Source organism: Rana temporaria, chromosome 3 (genome assembly GCF_905171775.1).
Source record: "Rana temporaria chromosome 3, aRanTem1.1, whole genome shotgun sequence".
Taxonomy (NCBI): Eukaryota; Metazoa; Chordata; class Amphibia; order Anura; family Ranidae; genus Rana; species Rana temporaria.
In genome coordinates this window covers 390,824,590-390,841,591 of record NC_053491.1, presented here as the reverse complement: position 1 = coordinate 390,841,591, position 17,002 = coordinate 390,824,590, and the positions used below count along the sequence as shown (strand labels likewise).

General features: G+C 44.5%; 1 protein-coding gene and 1 non-coding gene across 3 annotated transcripts in view; both read left to right on the top strand.

Annotated features, from left to right (window-relative positions):
• The window catches only part of NUP50 (nucleoporin 50), a 38,196-nt gene that overhangs the window by 3,593 nt on the left and 17,601 nt on the right, over positions 1-17,002 (top strand). The window contains exons 2-5 of one of the 2 annotated variants that reach the window (XM_040345800.1): positions 1,151-1,235; positions 2,458-2,531; positions 5,414-5,497; positions 11,191-11,359. In XM_040345800.1, coding sequence (XP_040201734.1) covers positions 1,217-1,235; positions 2,458-2,531; positions 5,414-5,497; positions 11,191-11,359 — 346 coding nt within the window. In that variant the 5' untranslated portion in view covers positions 1,151-1,216. The remainder of the gene's footprint in view (positions 1-1,150; positions 1,236-2,457; positions 2,532-5,413; positions 5,498-11,190; positions 11,360-17,002) is intronic. The other variant, XM_040345801.1, reaches the window with a different exon arrangement.
• Positions 8,782-8,906, top strand: LOC120934191. The gene has a single exon (XR_005748337.1). It is a non-coding gene; the product is annotated as a small nucleolar RNA SNORA15 (small nucleolar RNA).

The window sequence follows — 17,002 nt, the reverse complement described above, 5'->3', positions numbered from 1 at the left end:
CCAGATTGGCCTCAGGTAAGTATACATGGGGGCTGGGGGAGCAGCATTTTTTTTTTTTTTTTTATAACATTGATGCAGACTTTGGAGCCACTTTAAAAATGCATATGGATGATATGAAATATGGCTTATGAAAATGTTAATGTAGACTTCATAAATATATACACTTTAGTTGTGCCTATAACGGTATGCTTTAAAGAGGAACTTTGCCCTTCTCTTAAAAATTACAGCAAAGAAACGTCTATAAATGTTTTTTTTTATTTTTTACAAATTTTACCTTTTTTTTTTTTTAAATATTTATTACAATATTTATTTATTTATTTTAGTCAGCCCTGTTGGGGGGGCTTTGCTGAGATATATTCCCCATTCCCTTTCTTTGCCGCCTCAGCTGCACTAGAGATTAATGGACAGGAGACAGCGGCTCCTCTTCACTCATAAACTGAGACATTGTAAATGCAGATTACTTTGCTCGGTTATGTGAATGGCCCGTCAATGATCACTGACTCTGATCATTCAAAAAAGAAAGGAGCCGGTGATAGATTTACTACTAGCTTCTTCCTCCGCTCTCCATCTTGACAAATCTGGGATGGGAGGAGCAAGGAGGACATGGTAGGGGACATGGAAGACCCAGGGGACAGGCAGGGGTGAGGAGGTGGGAGAAGTTACAAGCACCGATCTCCCTGTATAGATTTCAATAAAGCGGCTGAAAGCCGTGGAGTGACGCGGCTGTTGGACGGATGCTTTTATTGAAATCTATACAGGGAGATTGGTGCTTGTAATTCCCACCGCCGCACCGATCACCCTTGACTGCCAAGGTATTTGGGTGAAGCATCGGAGCATTTGCAGGAGTAAAAGTACGTTTGTAAATGCTCGGTGTCTGTACCGATGCTAGTATTGGTGCAACCCTAATGACTAGGGGATTTAAGTCCTAAAAGATCCCTTTCCTTAAAGGGCACATTTGCTAATTTAATAAATACAGGTTGGTGGAACAAGGAGGGTGGTCTTGGTCTCTTTAGGAGTCAAGGTTTGTATTATAATCTGCTGGTTCCCTGGCTTCTATGGTGCTGTGCAAGGTATATACCATTGCATATAAGCCAATCAGCCATACAACCACTGACAGGTAAAGTGAATAACATTGATTATCTCGTTACAGTGGCATCTGAAACTGGGTGGGATATAGTAGGCAGCAAGTGAACATATTGTCCCAGAAGTTGATCTGATGAAAGTAGAAAAAATGGGTAAGTGTAAGGATTTGAGCAACTTTCACAAGGGCCAAATTGTAATGGCTAGACTACTGGGTGAGAGCAACTCCAAAACTGCAGCTCTTGTGGAATGTTCCCGTTCTGCAGGGGTCAGGACCTACCAAAAGTGGTCCAAAGAAAGAATGAAAACGGCGACGGGCTCAAAGTGGTTGTAAGGTGTTTTATTTATTTTTTACCTTTTTATGCATGAAGGTAAAAAACCTGTGTGCAGCAGTCCCCACTAATACTTACCTGAGCCCCCTCTCGATCCAGCGATGTCCACGAGAGCCTTGCCTCCCGGGGCACTCGCACTTCTGATTGGCTTTTGGCAGCAATGAGAGCCATTGGCTCTAGCTGCTGTCAATCGCAGCCAGTGAGCCAATCAGAAGATGGAGGGGGCAGGGGCCACATGGGCATCACAACTGGACCGCTGAGCAATGGAAGAAAGTGGGCTGGTCTGATAGATATAAGAATGGTTTGGGAAATGCATGTTCCTGTCTATGGAGCATGCTCTGGGGTGCAAACATCCGCAACACGCTACTTGTAAGACCACTGGTCTTGTGCGGGGTGGATCGGCTAAGTAAATCTGTTGTCCTCACCCCCTAGAATAAAACGGGCTGTTAACTCTGGCTTGGTGCAGATCCCACATCATGCCTTCAGAGGTCTAGTGGAGTCCATGCCTTGACTGGTTATGGTGGGTGGGTTTCATTAACCACAGGGTCACCTCTGAGGAGAAGATTCCAGAGCAATTATATTTGTCAATCTGCTTCAGGGTGCATCTTCTCATCACACCTTATCTGGGGATCTACAGCCTCTATGGCTGCTGGGGGGTGGGGTTGGTAGCGCTAGTCTTGATTATTTACAAAGCTGATTAAGATTACCCCCTGACTGGGATTCACCCCCCTGTTGGACTACAGAACACCTTGTCTTTATGGAGTAACTGTTCTGTAGTAAAGCAGTGGAGAACTGGGTAGGACTTGCACTGCTTAGGATTTTAAGTGCAGCAGTGAAGGTGTTGTCGGCTCACTCCTGGATTTCTGCCAGTATCTACTAGTGTTTTTCTGCACTTGCAGCTTCTTTTAGGATGTATTCTGTGTAATTTTGCTCAAACATACACTTTGTGTTCAGCAGAATTGCCTATACAGCTGTGGAAGTGTTTGTTTTTATTGTTGCTGTGTATAACAAAAAAAAACTAATTTTAGAACCATCGTTATTGCAGGCAAAATGGCAAAAAGAGTAGCCGACAAGGAGCTGACTGACCGCAATTGGGATCAAGAGGAGGAGGCGGAGGATGTGAGTGAACTTTTTACTTGGGGTTAGTTGTGGTTTGTAGGGCTCTTCCTTGTTTTTTCATCATTCCAGGCAGAGTATTTAGTCTAGGGGTGGGGGGGATCTCAATTACCTATAAAGTGGGATTTTAAAGGCCTCATGCACACTGGACATGTTTCCAGCTGCTTCTAGGGGCGTATGTGTGTGTGTTTCTTAGCCTATGTGTCACATATAGGCTTTTAGAGTGGTTTAGAGACAGAAAAAAAACCCCACCGGCCAGTGCATCCAGGAGCAGAAGAGCTTTGGCAGAAAAAGCACTTGAAAACATGTGTAAACATTTGATACTAGACGTGATTAGCAATTGAGTGTTAATTAATTTCACTGGACAAAATAAATGAATCTGCCCAATAAAATTAACGTCCAATCGTTTGACACCTGTCAAATTTCTGCTGGCAGGAGAAAAGGCTTCTAGGAGAGTTGGCAAAACATCCAGTGTGCATGAGGCCAAAAAGTGAAGATTTGCTGTTATAGGGAACATCTTGAAATGTTAATTGTCTATGCAGTGCCCTGAAACTTATACTTTTCTTTGGAAATCCTCATAAAAATAACAGTACACTTTCATCAGTATGTCTGTAGTGTAAGATCCAAAGTACTTCTGCCTCTTGACTTCTAGTCTTGGCAGATTTGGTTTGGAAATTACTATTCTGCTCGCTGTTCTTTTTGCTAGAGACTGACACGATGAAGCAAAGCCCTGCATCAAACATGATTGCTGCCTCCACACAGACACTATGCCGAACAAGGCATGGTAAGCGAGGAATGGGGGCAATGATTGTCTGTAGGGAGATCACGGGCATAACTGGTGACTAGTTATTTGTCCTGTGTGTGCCTTTTTTGGGGAAAGCTTCAAGAGTTCAAGTCTTCTTTTACATCACACTTAGGGTGCATTCACACCACGATTTTGTCATCCTACTTTTACTCACGATTTTAGCTTTAAAATCGTACAAATCTGTATGGCAAAACATATCCATTCACTTCCATTCATTAATTTAGGTCCCCAAGTGCATCCGATTTTGATCCGCATCAGATTTGATACGATTTAAAATCGCATCAAAAATCGTGTTTGACCACGATTTTTGGTCCTGATTTGAAATCGTATTAAAATCGTGTCCGTTTTTTTTTTATATTGTGGTCAATGTAAATCGTACTAAATCGGATGACTGCGCGATAAATCGTACCCGATTTTTTTATTACTAGGGTTGAGTGAACCCGAACGGAGGTCCCCCGCAAATTCAATAATCAGACCCTTTAGGTCTGGTATGGATATTCAGGGGAACCCCGCCGTCAATTTAAAACAAAAATGACGTGCGGTTCCCCCTAAATATCCATAACCAGACCCTTCAGGTCTGGTATGGATATTCAGGGGAACCCCGCCGTCAATTTAAAACAAAAATGACGTGCGGTTCCCCCTAAATATCCATAACCAGACCCGTTATCCGAGCACGTTGACCTGGCCGGCCGCAGAAAAGAGGGGGGGACAGAGTGCGGCCCCCCCTCTCTCCTGAACCGCACCAGGCCACATGCCCTCAACATGGGGAGGATGTCCCCATGTTGATGGGGACAAGGGTCTCATCCCCACAACCCTTGCCCGGTGGTTGTGGGGGTATGCGGGCGGTTTATCAGAATCTGGAAGACCCCTTTAACAAAGGGGACCCCCAGATCCTGACCCCCCCCCCCCTGTGTGAAATGGGGTACCTGTACCTCTACCATTTCACGAAGGAAGTGTAAAGTATTGTAAAAAAAAACACACTGACACCAAAGAATAAAGTCCTTTATTAAAAAAAAAAAAAAACATCCAGCGGTGACAAATCCACTCGTTCCCGGCTTCCTGCGTTGTCCTGATCCAGCGACGGCTGCGGGTGATCTCCTGCGATGAGAAGATCCAGCGTCGGGTGATCTCCGCTCCGGCGATGTGAAGATCCATCCATCCGGCGCAGTAGCATCCCGGACCTCCTCTCACCGCTGGGCACAGCCCAGCGAATGACGCGCTGGAGCTGTGACATTACTTATATAGAGGAGGCAGAGCCACCTGTCACGTGACCCCGCCCCCTCTGACGTACCCTCTGCTACGTCACTGGGAAGCCCGAGAAGAGGAAAGACCTTTACCTTTTTTGGTAGAGGTACAGTGTACCCCATTACCATTTCACACAGGGGGGGGGGGTCAGGATCTGGGGGTCCCCTTTGTTAAAGGGGTCTTCCAGATTCTGATAAACCTCCCGCCCGCATACCCCCACAACCACCGGGCAAGGGTTGTGGGGATGAGACCCTTGTCCCCATCAACATGGGGACATCCTCCCCATGTTGAGGGCATGTGGCCTGGTGCGGTTCAGGAGAGAGGGGGGGGCCGCACTCTGTCCCCCCCCCTCTTTTCTGCGGCCGGCCAGGTCAACGTGCTTGGATAACGGGTCTGGTTATGGATATTTAGGGGGAACCGCACGTCATTTTTGTTTTAAATTGACGGCGGGGTTCCCCTGAATATCCATAACTTCAAAAATCTTCTTTTTCCCAGACATTATTTAAAATCAGGATCCGTTTTTTTTTTTTTTTTTTTTTTTTTTTTTTTTAGTGAAAATTTTGACATACGATTTTGTCACATACGATTCCATCTGATTTAACGGTCCGTTTATCGGATGGTAAAATCGTGGTGTGAACCTAGCCTTAGACTTTTTATGTTTAAGGTCCTTCTTGGGTCTGCTTTGGACAAATCAATATAGAATTCAGGAACCAGCTTTATTTTTATGAAGGGCATTTCGATCTAGGCTCTTACAGGGTTTGTCTAGCCCTGTACACTGTTTTGCGTGACATCTGCTTACCCTGATGAAATTACATTTTCTCTCTTTGCTGTATAGGCAGGAACGTTCTCTGTAGCACCTCGAGATGTTCTGAAGAACAGGGCAATTAAGAAAGCAAAGAGAAGGAACCCTGGAAGTGATGTAAGTATACTGTTCTTCATGTGGCTGAAGTTTGTGGACACCTGATTGTCAAACATGCTCAGTGTGACATCCTATTCCAAAACTTAATATGGAGTTGTACCCTTTGTGGCTTTAACAGCCTCGACTCTTCTGAGAAGGCTTTCTACAAGATTTGGCAATTTGTGCTTATTCCGCCAAAAGAGCTTTTGTGAGATCAGGTACTGAGGGTGAACAAAGACCTGGCGCACAACCAGCACTTCAATTCATCGCAAGCATGTTAATTATGCTTCAGGTCAGGGCTCTTTGTGGCACAGTCATGCTGGAAAAGGGCCTTCCTCCAAACTGTTGTCACAAGCTTGGAAGTGCACAATTGTCTAAATGGTTTTTGTATACTGTAGCATTAATAGTACATTTGGAGGGATGATCATGATGTTTCTGTCCTTAGTTTGTCATTAGTGTGACCAAACTGCTTTCACAAGTACAGACCTGCCATTTGTTTAATTTAGTGGCGGGCCCGAATGATGGCTCCTTCCCGGCGCTATTGTGTGTGTGTGTGTGTGTGTGTGTGTGTGTGTGTGTGTGTGTGTGCGCTAGGGTTGTCCCGATACTAGTATCAGGACCGATAGAGCAGTTACTTGTACTCGCGCAAATGCTACCGATACTTTTTTTTTTTTTATTATTGTAGAGTGGCCAGAGGAGTCAGTGGCTTGGGCGGGCGGAGTTTGGCTGGAGAGGGGCGGGCAGCAGTGACTACTAACTGTGGGGCGGGGGTGTCAGGCCGGTGCCCCCTCTCCACGACTGAAGAGGACTTAGTGCAGAGACAGCAAGCGGCATGTCAGTGACGGAGGCAGCAGCCGCAGTAACAGTGACGCACAGGGGGGGGCTTTGCGTCGGCACACCCGGGACCCAGCCGCGGCTCTGATAGGTCTCGGCTGTGACTGCCTCAGTCACACAGCCGAGCAGACCAAAGCCGCCTCCCCCTCCTTTGTGCACGACACACTGATCATCTGAGCCGAGGTGCATAGCATTACGGATTTGATAGGGGGTGCCTGTATTGTAGAGGGGGGGGGGTGCCTGTATTGTAGGGATCTGCGTAACATGCAGGGGGTCCAGAACGGTTAGGGGGGTGTCTGTGTAATGTAAAGGGGTGCAGTGATGCAGGGTGCGGTGTAATGTAAAGGGGTGCAGTGATGCAGGGTGGTGTGTAAAGGGGTCTTAGAGGTGCAGTTGTGGAGAGGGGTACACAGTAGTGACAAAGATATATTAAAGGATACAGATGTATTCAGGGGGCACAGTGGGGTGTTTTTACATTTTATCATGGGGGGTGTGGGGGTGTGCCAGATATAGGATCCGCCCTGGGTGCCAAATGCTCTAGGTACGCCCCTGGTGGGCAGAGTCTGTGAAAGGAAATGTGGGCCGAGTCTGGCTGGAGAGGGTGGGCACAGTTGGTGGACGGAGTCGGCCGGAAGAGAGCGAGTCCTCACCTGCAGTTAAACTTGGTAAGCTGGCAGGGGTGTAGAGCGCAGCTGCATCAGGATCGGTGACACATTCAGTCGCTGTCAGCGGCCGAACGTCCCTACACTCATCTTGGTACACCCTGCACTCGGCTGCAGTAAGCAGCAGCAGACATCTTGTTACACCCAGCCTGAGCTATATGGGCTGGGTGTAACAAGATGTCTGCTGCTACTTGCTGCAGCTGAGTGCAGGGTGTACCAAGATGGGCGTTGCAGCATTTTTTTTTTTTTTTATAGCTTCAGTGTTGTTTTTCACAGCATTTCAGTGCCAGCCACCTGTCAGTCCCCATCTGTCAAACTGCCACATGACATTGAAAAAAAAGTATCAGTATTCGATATCGGCGAGTACTTGGGGGGGGGGGGGGGGGGTATCGGTACTTGTACTCGGTCTTAAAAAAGTGGTATCGGGACAACCCTAATATAGGCAATTGCATGTAAAAGCTGACTGACAGTTCACCCATCCGTTGACAGATGAAAAACGGATGATCAGCTTCCGTCAACATCCGTCTTTTTTTTTTATTTTTTTTTTATGGATTTTTGCATTGGTTGTCAAGAGCAACCAGTCGGTGTGTGATGTGTGATGGGAGTTGTGGTGGAGTAAGACCAGAAGAGCAGTATACACAGTAAGGGTACAGTCTGTACAGACAGGCTCCCTCTTTCAAATGCAGACTATAGCTCTCGGCTTGTAAATGTAATTGTCAATTTTTTTTTCTATATCTAATGGTGCCTAGCAGAAGCTGTCATTCAAACCCACCATTTAGAGTGCTTTCACACTGAAGTCGGTGGTAATATGCCGCCTATTTTTAGCAACGCGTTACCGTTGTTTTTGCGGCTGCTAGTGGGGCAGTTTTAACCAATGGTTAGGCGACGCTGCCCATTGAAATCAATGGGCAGGGGCACTTTAGGAGCTGTATATTCACTGCTCATAAAGCACTGCAGAGAAGCTGCTGGCAGGACCTTTTTTTTTTTTTGTGCTAAAGCGCCTCCAATGTGAAAGGGGTCTTAATTTAACAAAGAAGTGTGGTCACCGGGTGATGTCATCGGCAAGTGAGGGAGCCTGTCTGTACAGACTGTCGTGTGTGGTGCGTGTTTTTGTGCACCCCCCCCCCAAATGGATCTGAGGGAGCCTGTCTGTACAGACTGTCGTGCGTGTGTTGCGTGTTTTTGTGCACCCCCCCAAGTGGATCTGTCGCGCATGTGCTATTACAGAGCAGGTATCTTCGAACTATGGCCCTCCAGCTGTTGAACTATATACATCCAATAAGGTATTGTAAAACTGACATTCACAGACATGACTAGGCATGATGGGAATTGTAGTTCCTGAACAACGGGAGGGCCGTATTTTGAAGATCCCTGACAGAGAATTATTGGTGCTCTATGTGATGGCAATAAAACCATAAGTAAAAAATTGAGCCTCCCCACATACACAGGCATACTAGAGCTGCACGATTAATCGTTTAAAAAAAAAAAAAGATCTGGATTCAACCCCCATCTCCATCTGAACTCAAATTTCCCAGATTCTATATAAATCATGAATAGCCAGAGCTGTCAAAAACGTTCTTCAGGGCAGAACTGATGTAAACCGACCGTTTTTTCTTTTTTTTTCTTTGAACTGATGAAACAAACTGAAGGCATGTGTGAAAGGGGCCTTATAAGCAAAATAACACCCAAAACAGGTACAGGGACTGTCATTACTGATTTGCTCTAAAAATGCTAGTTGTCTGTCATTGACTTTTGTAGTTTCACTAACCAGAAGCCAGCCTGCAGCCATCGATGTCTGAATTCTTTGTGGCATGGATGAATTCTGCATTATCTTGTGGTGATTTTTGCAGTCAGACACCATGCTAGAGTAAACCTCAGTTATGCTTTTTTGTGGCTTGCTGTTTAGCAGCAGGTCTGCACATCTGAGGACAGTCTTCACTGAATGAAAGTCCCTTGACCAAGAAGTTTTCTATTCTGCTGCTTCAAATTTTCCCATCACTGTGGTTGAAAAATGAATTTTTGTATTTCATGCCACTAACAATTTATTTATTTTTTTGTAAAAAGAGGAAAGTTTTCGTATGGCCAGCATATAATACATTACAGTTCTATCTGGAAATTAAAAAAACAGTCTTTAACCACTTGCTGGCCGTCATATGAAGTACTGGGCTTTCAGTGCTGATATTTGAATGATGCCTGCAGCTACAGACATCTTTCAGATCTCTTATTTTTTTTTTCACCGGTGATTCCCTTCTTGCAGGCAGCGGGAGGGGACGTCCCCACCACCCTCCGGTGCTTTTCCTGTGTAGCTTGTACGATCAGCGAACCGGTGAAGGAATCCACCGCTGGCAGAAGTTGGCCATAAAGATTTCCAAGGGTCTGATGGTCACCAGCAATCTCTGACTCTCGGAGGCCCGGGAGTGACGTCATGTCTGAGTCGGCAAGAGTAAACTATGCCAGGGAATCGACAGGAATGGCTGAGATGGTGAAATCTCTTTAGAGAGGACCTATCGCTCACCATTCCTATTACAAGGGATGTTTACATTCCTTTGTAATAGGAACAAAAGTGATGCACTTTTTTTTTTTTTTTTTTTAAATAAAGAGAAAGGGTCAAAATTAAAATGTAAATAAAACAAACAAAAAATGAAAACGTCCCTTTGAGCTTGCACAGCTAAGTGAACGCAGGTCGCACCTGCATATGCAAACAATGTTCAAACCACACTGCAAACGTTTAAAGTGCGAGCAATAATTCTACAAGTGTGTGCAATTTTAAAGCGTGACATGTGAGGTATCTATTTACTCGGCATAAACTATATATATATATATATATATATATATATATATATATATATATATATATATATATATATATATATATATATATATATATATATATATATATATATATATATATAAAAATTGTTTGGAAAATTGCTGTGCAAATGGCATGTGACAAACGTTTTTAATTTATTTTATTCCCCATTTTACTTGTATAAAAAAACAAAGCAAAAAAAAAAACTATTGTTTGGGGGTTCTGGGTAATCTAGCAATTATCTGGAGTGCTGGATTTTGCCCGGTGGACAAGTGGTTAATTTTAAAATCTGAGTCTGATATGTACCAGTGTACCAGATTCAACCTCTAATGGTGTGTGTATAATAGTATATTTCTTCTGTCTTTTTATTCTCGGAGTGGAATAGAGATTTTGCTCCCTAACCATATACAGGCGTGTAGTTGGTTATTTATTTATATTTACCACTGCATATATTTAAGAATCAACTGCATTGCCTTTTTTTTTTTTTTTTTTTTTTTTAACTAATTTTAAAACCACACTTCTTTTAAGGTTATTATCCGATTTAATTGAAACAGCCAGCTAATCGGTTATTAAAATAATAGTTGCAGCCCTAATATAATTAGCTGCACCATTCTGGGGAAAAATTAGAATTGCAGTCACACATTTTATTCCCAGCAAAAAAAAAAACATTGTGTTTTATATATCTTGAATTTTACTGCACACAATGTATTGCCCAATTTTTTTTGAAGAAACTAACAAAAGATGTTACGCCGAGTAAATGGATACCTAACATTTGCGTCCGCCCCTTGAATATGGCTAAACTACCGTACCTAAAATTCTCTATAGGCGACACTTTAAATGCCTTTGCAAGTTGATATTCTAGAAATACACCGGAGGTCTGGTGCTATAATTATTGCTCTCGCAACTTTGGTCACTGTTTATATATGCGTGCGGACTTAAGTATGCATTTGTGTGTAACAAAGGGGGTACTTTAAAAAAATAAAAATGTGTGGTGTTTTTTTTTTTTTTTTTTTTAGCATCCAGCTCCTTGATGCTCAGTGATGTCACCCACGTCTCCCACAAGCAGGGCTGAGATTGATTTCAGAAAGCCAAAGTGGACATTGTTTTTCCATGTTGGGTTTATGTTTAATATATTTGACTTCAGCTGACAGATAATACACATGTGACATTGCTGGTTTGCAAGAGGGTACCAAATACAGACATTGCACATAAATATTTAAACATTGATTTGCAAATCAAGTGTGAAAATTCAACCTCTGAAGATCAGTTTTTCTGATGACTGTCATCAATAGAATGTCGTCTGTTAATCAGACTTATCTCAAATGTTCTGCCCAGACTGTAGATATCTTCACACTGCTGTCATGACTCTCATGAGGGATTCCATTAAATGCAATTTCCTTCCCATCTAGCCTGAAAAAGGAGGAGCGTTCAAAGGCTTTCAAGGCTTGGTACCATCTGGAGCTTCATTAACTGGATTTGGAAGTGTCGCTAAACCAATTCAAGGTCTGACCAATGGGAATGGTGGCGCATCCCTGTTCGGCAATTCAAAGCCCACAATTGAAAGCAAACCTGTTTTTGGTAAGTGTTCCGGACTTTTTTTTTTGTGAGGGATTTATTTTCTGTACTGTCTTCATGAAGAAATTGGTGTATTTGCATTCCTCTTTCCATTCTCTCTCCTACCCCTCCCCCCAGCACATATGTATAGGCTTTCCCAAATTTTGACGATATTTGTATCCAAGCAATACTGCCCTGGTGACGTGCTGGAGTGTGCAGTGTATTTTGTCCTCTTGTTCTAATTTTATAATGTAGCGATTCATAAGAGTAGGCGAATAAAGCAAGAACTTTTTTTTTTTTTTTTTTTTTATTTAAAAAAAAAACATTTAAATTATCCAGTTAAAACTAGGTGCACTCAGTTACCCTGGTTGTATACAGAAGTGAAGTCACAAATTTGCCTTTGCTGTAGGGTGTATCTTATGAAGTTGGGGAAAAAAGTCTGAAACGGTCACCCCCCTGCACCTCCTACCCCCTTTGAAATTGAAAGTTGTCTGGCTGCTGAGTAGAGCTGCACAATTGATCGTTAAAAAATTGCGATCTTGTTTCAACCACCCCTGAGGATCTCCAATGCAGAATTTGACAATTCTTTTCATATAAGGCTTCATTTCCATGGACATTTTTACAGCTTAAACGCCTGTCCATTTTTATTTATTTTTTTTGAGCTGGAGCTCAAAAAAGCTGCGGTAGCGTTTTTTAACATCTGGCGTTTTTACAGCTCTAACACTGGAGCTTCAGAACGCACTGGTCCTGGGTTTTTTCTGCAGCTTAAAAACGGCTCAGCCATCTACAGCTCAAAAACGTCATGGTGGGCATGGGGCCATAGACTAACATAGAGAGCCGTTTTTAAGCTGCAAAAAAACGCTCACAAAAGTGGCTGTAAAAACGTCCATGGAAATGAAGCCTAACAAATGGAGAGACTTTATCTGCTCACTCAGCTGTCAAAAGAAAATATCTGGGCAGCCTGCCAAGTTTTTAACAGGAAACATTGTGACCAATGCTTCCTTCTTGGATCAAAGGGATAAACTTCTGTGTGTAAAGGGGGAAAAAAAAAAATCTGGCCAGTCTGCCAAGTTTGTAACAAGAAACATAACTAATTTCCTTCTTAGAGCAAATTTCTGTGTATAAATGCAGGAAGTTCAACCACTTAAAGTCCAAAACTTTTTCTGACACTTGTTTCTTAACCACTTGCCGCCCGCCAATGACAAATTGATGTCGGCAAAGTGGTTTCAATATCCTGAGTGGACGTCCTCAGGATATTGAGCCGCTGCGCGCCCCCGGGGGCGTGCATCGCGGCTATCGTTGTTGCAGGGGGTCAGTCTGACACCCCGCAAAACCGATCTAGGTAAAGAGTCTCTCACAGAGACTCTTTACCATGTGATCAGCCGTGTCCAATCACGACTGATCACGATGTAAACAGGAAAAGCCGGTAATCCTTACTCGCGAGGATGCCCACTGGACCACCAGGGATGCCACTAGACCACCAGGGATGCAAAACCAAAACACAGGTATGCCACCCTAGACCACCAGGGATGACATTGACACAAATAATGGATGCTAATCAGTGCCCACAATGGGCATCACTGATTGGCAGGCATTGTTTGGCACTGATTGGCATCCATTAGTACAACACATATGATGGTGCCGCCCACCAGTGCCCATCCGTGCCGCATATTGGTGCCCATCCGTGCCGCATATTAGTGCCCATCAATGCCACCTTATCAGTGCCCGTCAGTGCAGTGCCATTAGTGCCCATCGGTGAAGGAGAAATCGTACTTATTTTTAATTTTTTTTTATTTTTTTTTTTTAACAGAAACAAAAAAAAACTTTCCCTAGTCGTCTTCCAGGACAGCCCTTGAGAGATGGAGTCCCTCCCATCGACACAGGAAACACGTTGCCAGCAGTTCAAAAGGCGGTCCATCAGGTCCCTGGCCAGTCTTTGTGTTTCCTCAGTGGGGGAACATGTTGCAGAGAAACATGTGAATAGACTCCATCTCTCAGGGCCTGCCTGCAGGGAAAAGGAGGCCCGTTTAGGGGGACTGGGTCTTATCCTTCGGCTACTGGAAGTCTCACCTTTTGTGGTGCTGGGCTCGGGTACCGTCCAGCAATAACGGAGCAGACCCGTTTTTCTCCTCCTCCCGGTGCCGATGTGGGCAGTATGGCGCGGTTCCCCCAGGAGGGGTAAGTGGATCTCCATTTTCAGAAACTCAGTTTTTCCCGCGATTGCGGTGGGGGTCGGAGACGCTGAGCGTCATACTTCCAAAGAAATCGCGTCATCACTGTGCGCCGAGACCTCCGGGTCTTGCGAAGCGCGTGGAGGTTGAAAAAAAGTGCGCGCTGGGCCTACACATCCCTGACCAGCATCCAGCAGTACCAGATAGCGGCGGGATACAGAGCGACGGGGTCACCATGGAGGCTAATCCCTAGAGCAATCCGGAGGACGTAGGCACCAGCTTAACCCAGGTAGGCTGCTGGGCATGCCCTGTACTGGTGTTATAGGCTAGGTGTGGTGGCGGGATGTACTCCATGGGGGGGTCACTGTTCCTAGGTACTATAGCGGTGGTGGCAGCACGGGTGTCCCTTAAAGGGGTAGGAGGATGTTTCTTAAAAGTGTTTTTTTATCCATTTTCAGGCTAAGGAAGCTTCAAGGGAGGACAAGTCAGGCGGCAGGAAGTGCCCTAACTGTTTAAGCAAGCTATCCTCCGGCTATGACAAAACCTTATGCAAGCAATGTATTGCTAGACTGTTGAAGTCTGAAGCAGACTCCCCCTTGGCGAAGTTCCCTGGCTCCTTTAAAGAAGAAATGGCATCAACCTTTAAATCTCTTAGGGACTTAATTTCTAACGTTAACGTGGCTGCTTCCACCAGTAGTGCACCTACAAGTTCCCCTTTGCCTAGCCCCACAATACCTAGTTTCGGGGAGCCCCGTAGAGAAAGGGAGCATAGCCCCGCGTTGGAGCTGAATCCTCCTAACTCTGATTCAAATCAAGAGGAGGATCAGGTCGCAGCTAACAGGGTTACTAAATACAAATTATCTATCGAGGAGGTAGATGAATTGTAAGGTGCCATTTATGATACTCTAGAAATTGAAGCGGAAGAATCTCAATTATCTAGGCATGACAAAATGTATGCTGCCCTGGGGAAGAAAAAAGCCAGAATATTCACTAAAAAAGCTTTTTTTCCCAAATTTGTGTGTGATTATTTTTTATATATATATATATATATATATATAAACACACACACACATTTAACACACACACACATTTAACACACACACACACACACATATTACAGGGCTCAAAATTTCAAGTCCTGAGCTACTAGCCAGGCCTTAAGAGTTGCTCGCCGCCAGTTGCCCCACCCAACCCCGCCCCTTGTAAATTATCATATTTTATTCAGATCATACATGGTATGCAGGGTCGTATAATGTTAATTGGACCCTGGGAAAACATTTCCCTGCCCACTGTAGAAACACTACCGGAGAGGGTCGGAGGGACTGCAGGCATGACAGGGAGAGGGTCGGAGGGACTGCAGGCATGACAGGGAGAGGGTCGGAGGGACTGCAGGCATGACAGGGAGAGGGTCGGAGGGACTGCGGGCATGACAGGGAGAGGGTCAGATAGACTGCAGGCATGGTACCAGGTACTGTGGATGGTGTGGTGATGAATGTCCCCCCCCCCCCCCCCCCCCTCCACATTTCTGTAGAGGGGGAGATGTTGCAGCTCAGTGTACACAGCTCTAGGACCTAGGAGAGCATGTCCTCCCTCTACACTTGTTCAGTGTGATCCCTGACCCCTCCCCCCGCTCTGAGTGTCGGACTCCTCTGCTCACTTTCTTCTCACTCAAATCGGCAGTGTCCAGATCCAGACAGCACACAGGTCCCCTCATACTCACAGCCAGTCATCTCAGAAGTGTCAGACAGCAAGTCCTCTCATGTTCCCTTCCGTTGTCAGCAGGTCGGGAAGGAGGAAGTTACATCTTCCCCCTCTGAATGCCAGTCCTCCAAGCACCTGATTGGTTGTTAGGACGCTAGCAACCAATCATTTTAACAGGCGGGTTTTGGGAGACAACAGGAGAAAGCCACTTGATTGGGCACCTTTTTCTGCTACTCGCAACCAGTTAATTTGCACTCGCCAAATGCTAGCAGGCGAGTACAAATTTTGAGGGCTGTAAGTGTGAGTGTATGTATGTGTATATATATATGTATATATGTATATATGTATATATATATATATATATATATATATATAATTTCTCTGGGGAATAAAATGGCAATTGCTGCAATATTTTTTTTGTCACACTGCATATGACCAGCGGTCTTTCAAATGCAATCTTTTTGGAAAAAAAATACACTTCAATGAATAAAAAAAGAAACGGTAAAGTTGGACCAATTTTTTATTTATTTTTTTTGTTTGTTTTTTATGTGAAAGATGTTACGCTGCAACAATCGAACTATCTTCTAAGCCAGGGATCCTCAAACTACGGCCCTCCAGCTGTTGTGGAACTACACATCCCATGAGGCATTGTAAAACTCTGACATTCACAGACATGACTAGGCATGATGGGAATTGTAGTTCCTGAACAACTGGAGGGCCATAGTTTGAAGACCCCTGTTCTAAGCAAAAAAAATTGTGATTCCCGTTTTTAGCCGGAATCGTACTGCTGAGCTGATCCAAAGGCTTTTATTTTTAGTCACTGGCCTGAAATGAAACGGATCATAAATACACGTTGCTGTGCCTACTTGGGTCAAAGAATATTTTTTTTTATTTTTTAAAAAAAAAGCTCAACAGTGGTTGCTCCTATACGTCATAAAGTGGATCTTTTTGTCAGAAAGTGTTTTTTTTTTTTTAAGGGCAGAAAGTGTGTGTGTGTGTGTGTGTGTGTGTGTGTGTGTGTGTGTGTGTGTGTGTGTGTGTGTGTTTTTATATCTTCATTCATTCTATGCGTGCAGCAGCCGCCCCAGCACCCCCAAACTTACCTGAGGTCCCTCTGTTCAGCAATGTCCACCAGTCTCTCAGCCATCCGAGAGAGAAACTGTTAGCACAATTTTTTTGACATACGTATGTGCATCTGTGTGCAAGGACGGGGGCATTTTAAAAAAAGGATGGGGGCATTTGTATCTTATCTTTCTGAAATACTGAGTGTACTTCCATCTTACCTAGGCTGCAGCCCAGGGAGTCATTTCCTCTGCCTTCTGGGACCTTTGTGTGTCTCAGACGACAGGGCCGTTCAGAAAGCTTTGTGTGACTTGCGCTGTAGGAAACCTGGCCATGAATCTTCCACTGCCTGTTTCCCTTAGTTAAAATGGCGGCTCCTGCACCCGAGTTGATGAATGGATCAGCCTTGGGGGGCTGACATTGCGGGCTCCCTGGACAGGTAAGTGTCTTTGGTTAAAAGACTTAAAAAAAAAAAAAAAAAACAGCTGGAACTCCGCTTTAGTTGGACAGGATTTATTTCTAATTGTGATCGCACAGCTAGCTTTCACAACAGGCTTTCGTATAAAGGAGTATCCTCCGTGAATAATGCTGTGGGGTGGGACTTGGGAGCTTTGGAATTTTTCCTTTTAGGTGTTACTGGGTGGCATAGAATGCTAATTAGGAGCAGTGAAGGAAGTTGCATCATTTGCAGAGTCTGAGACTACAAAGGGGAGTATTAGACTGGTCACTACAG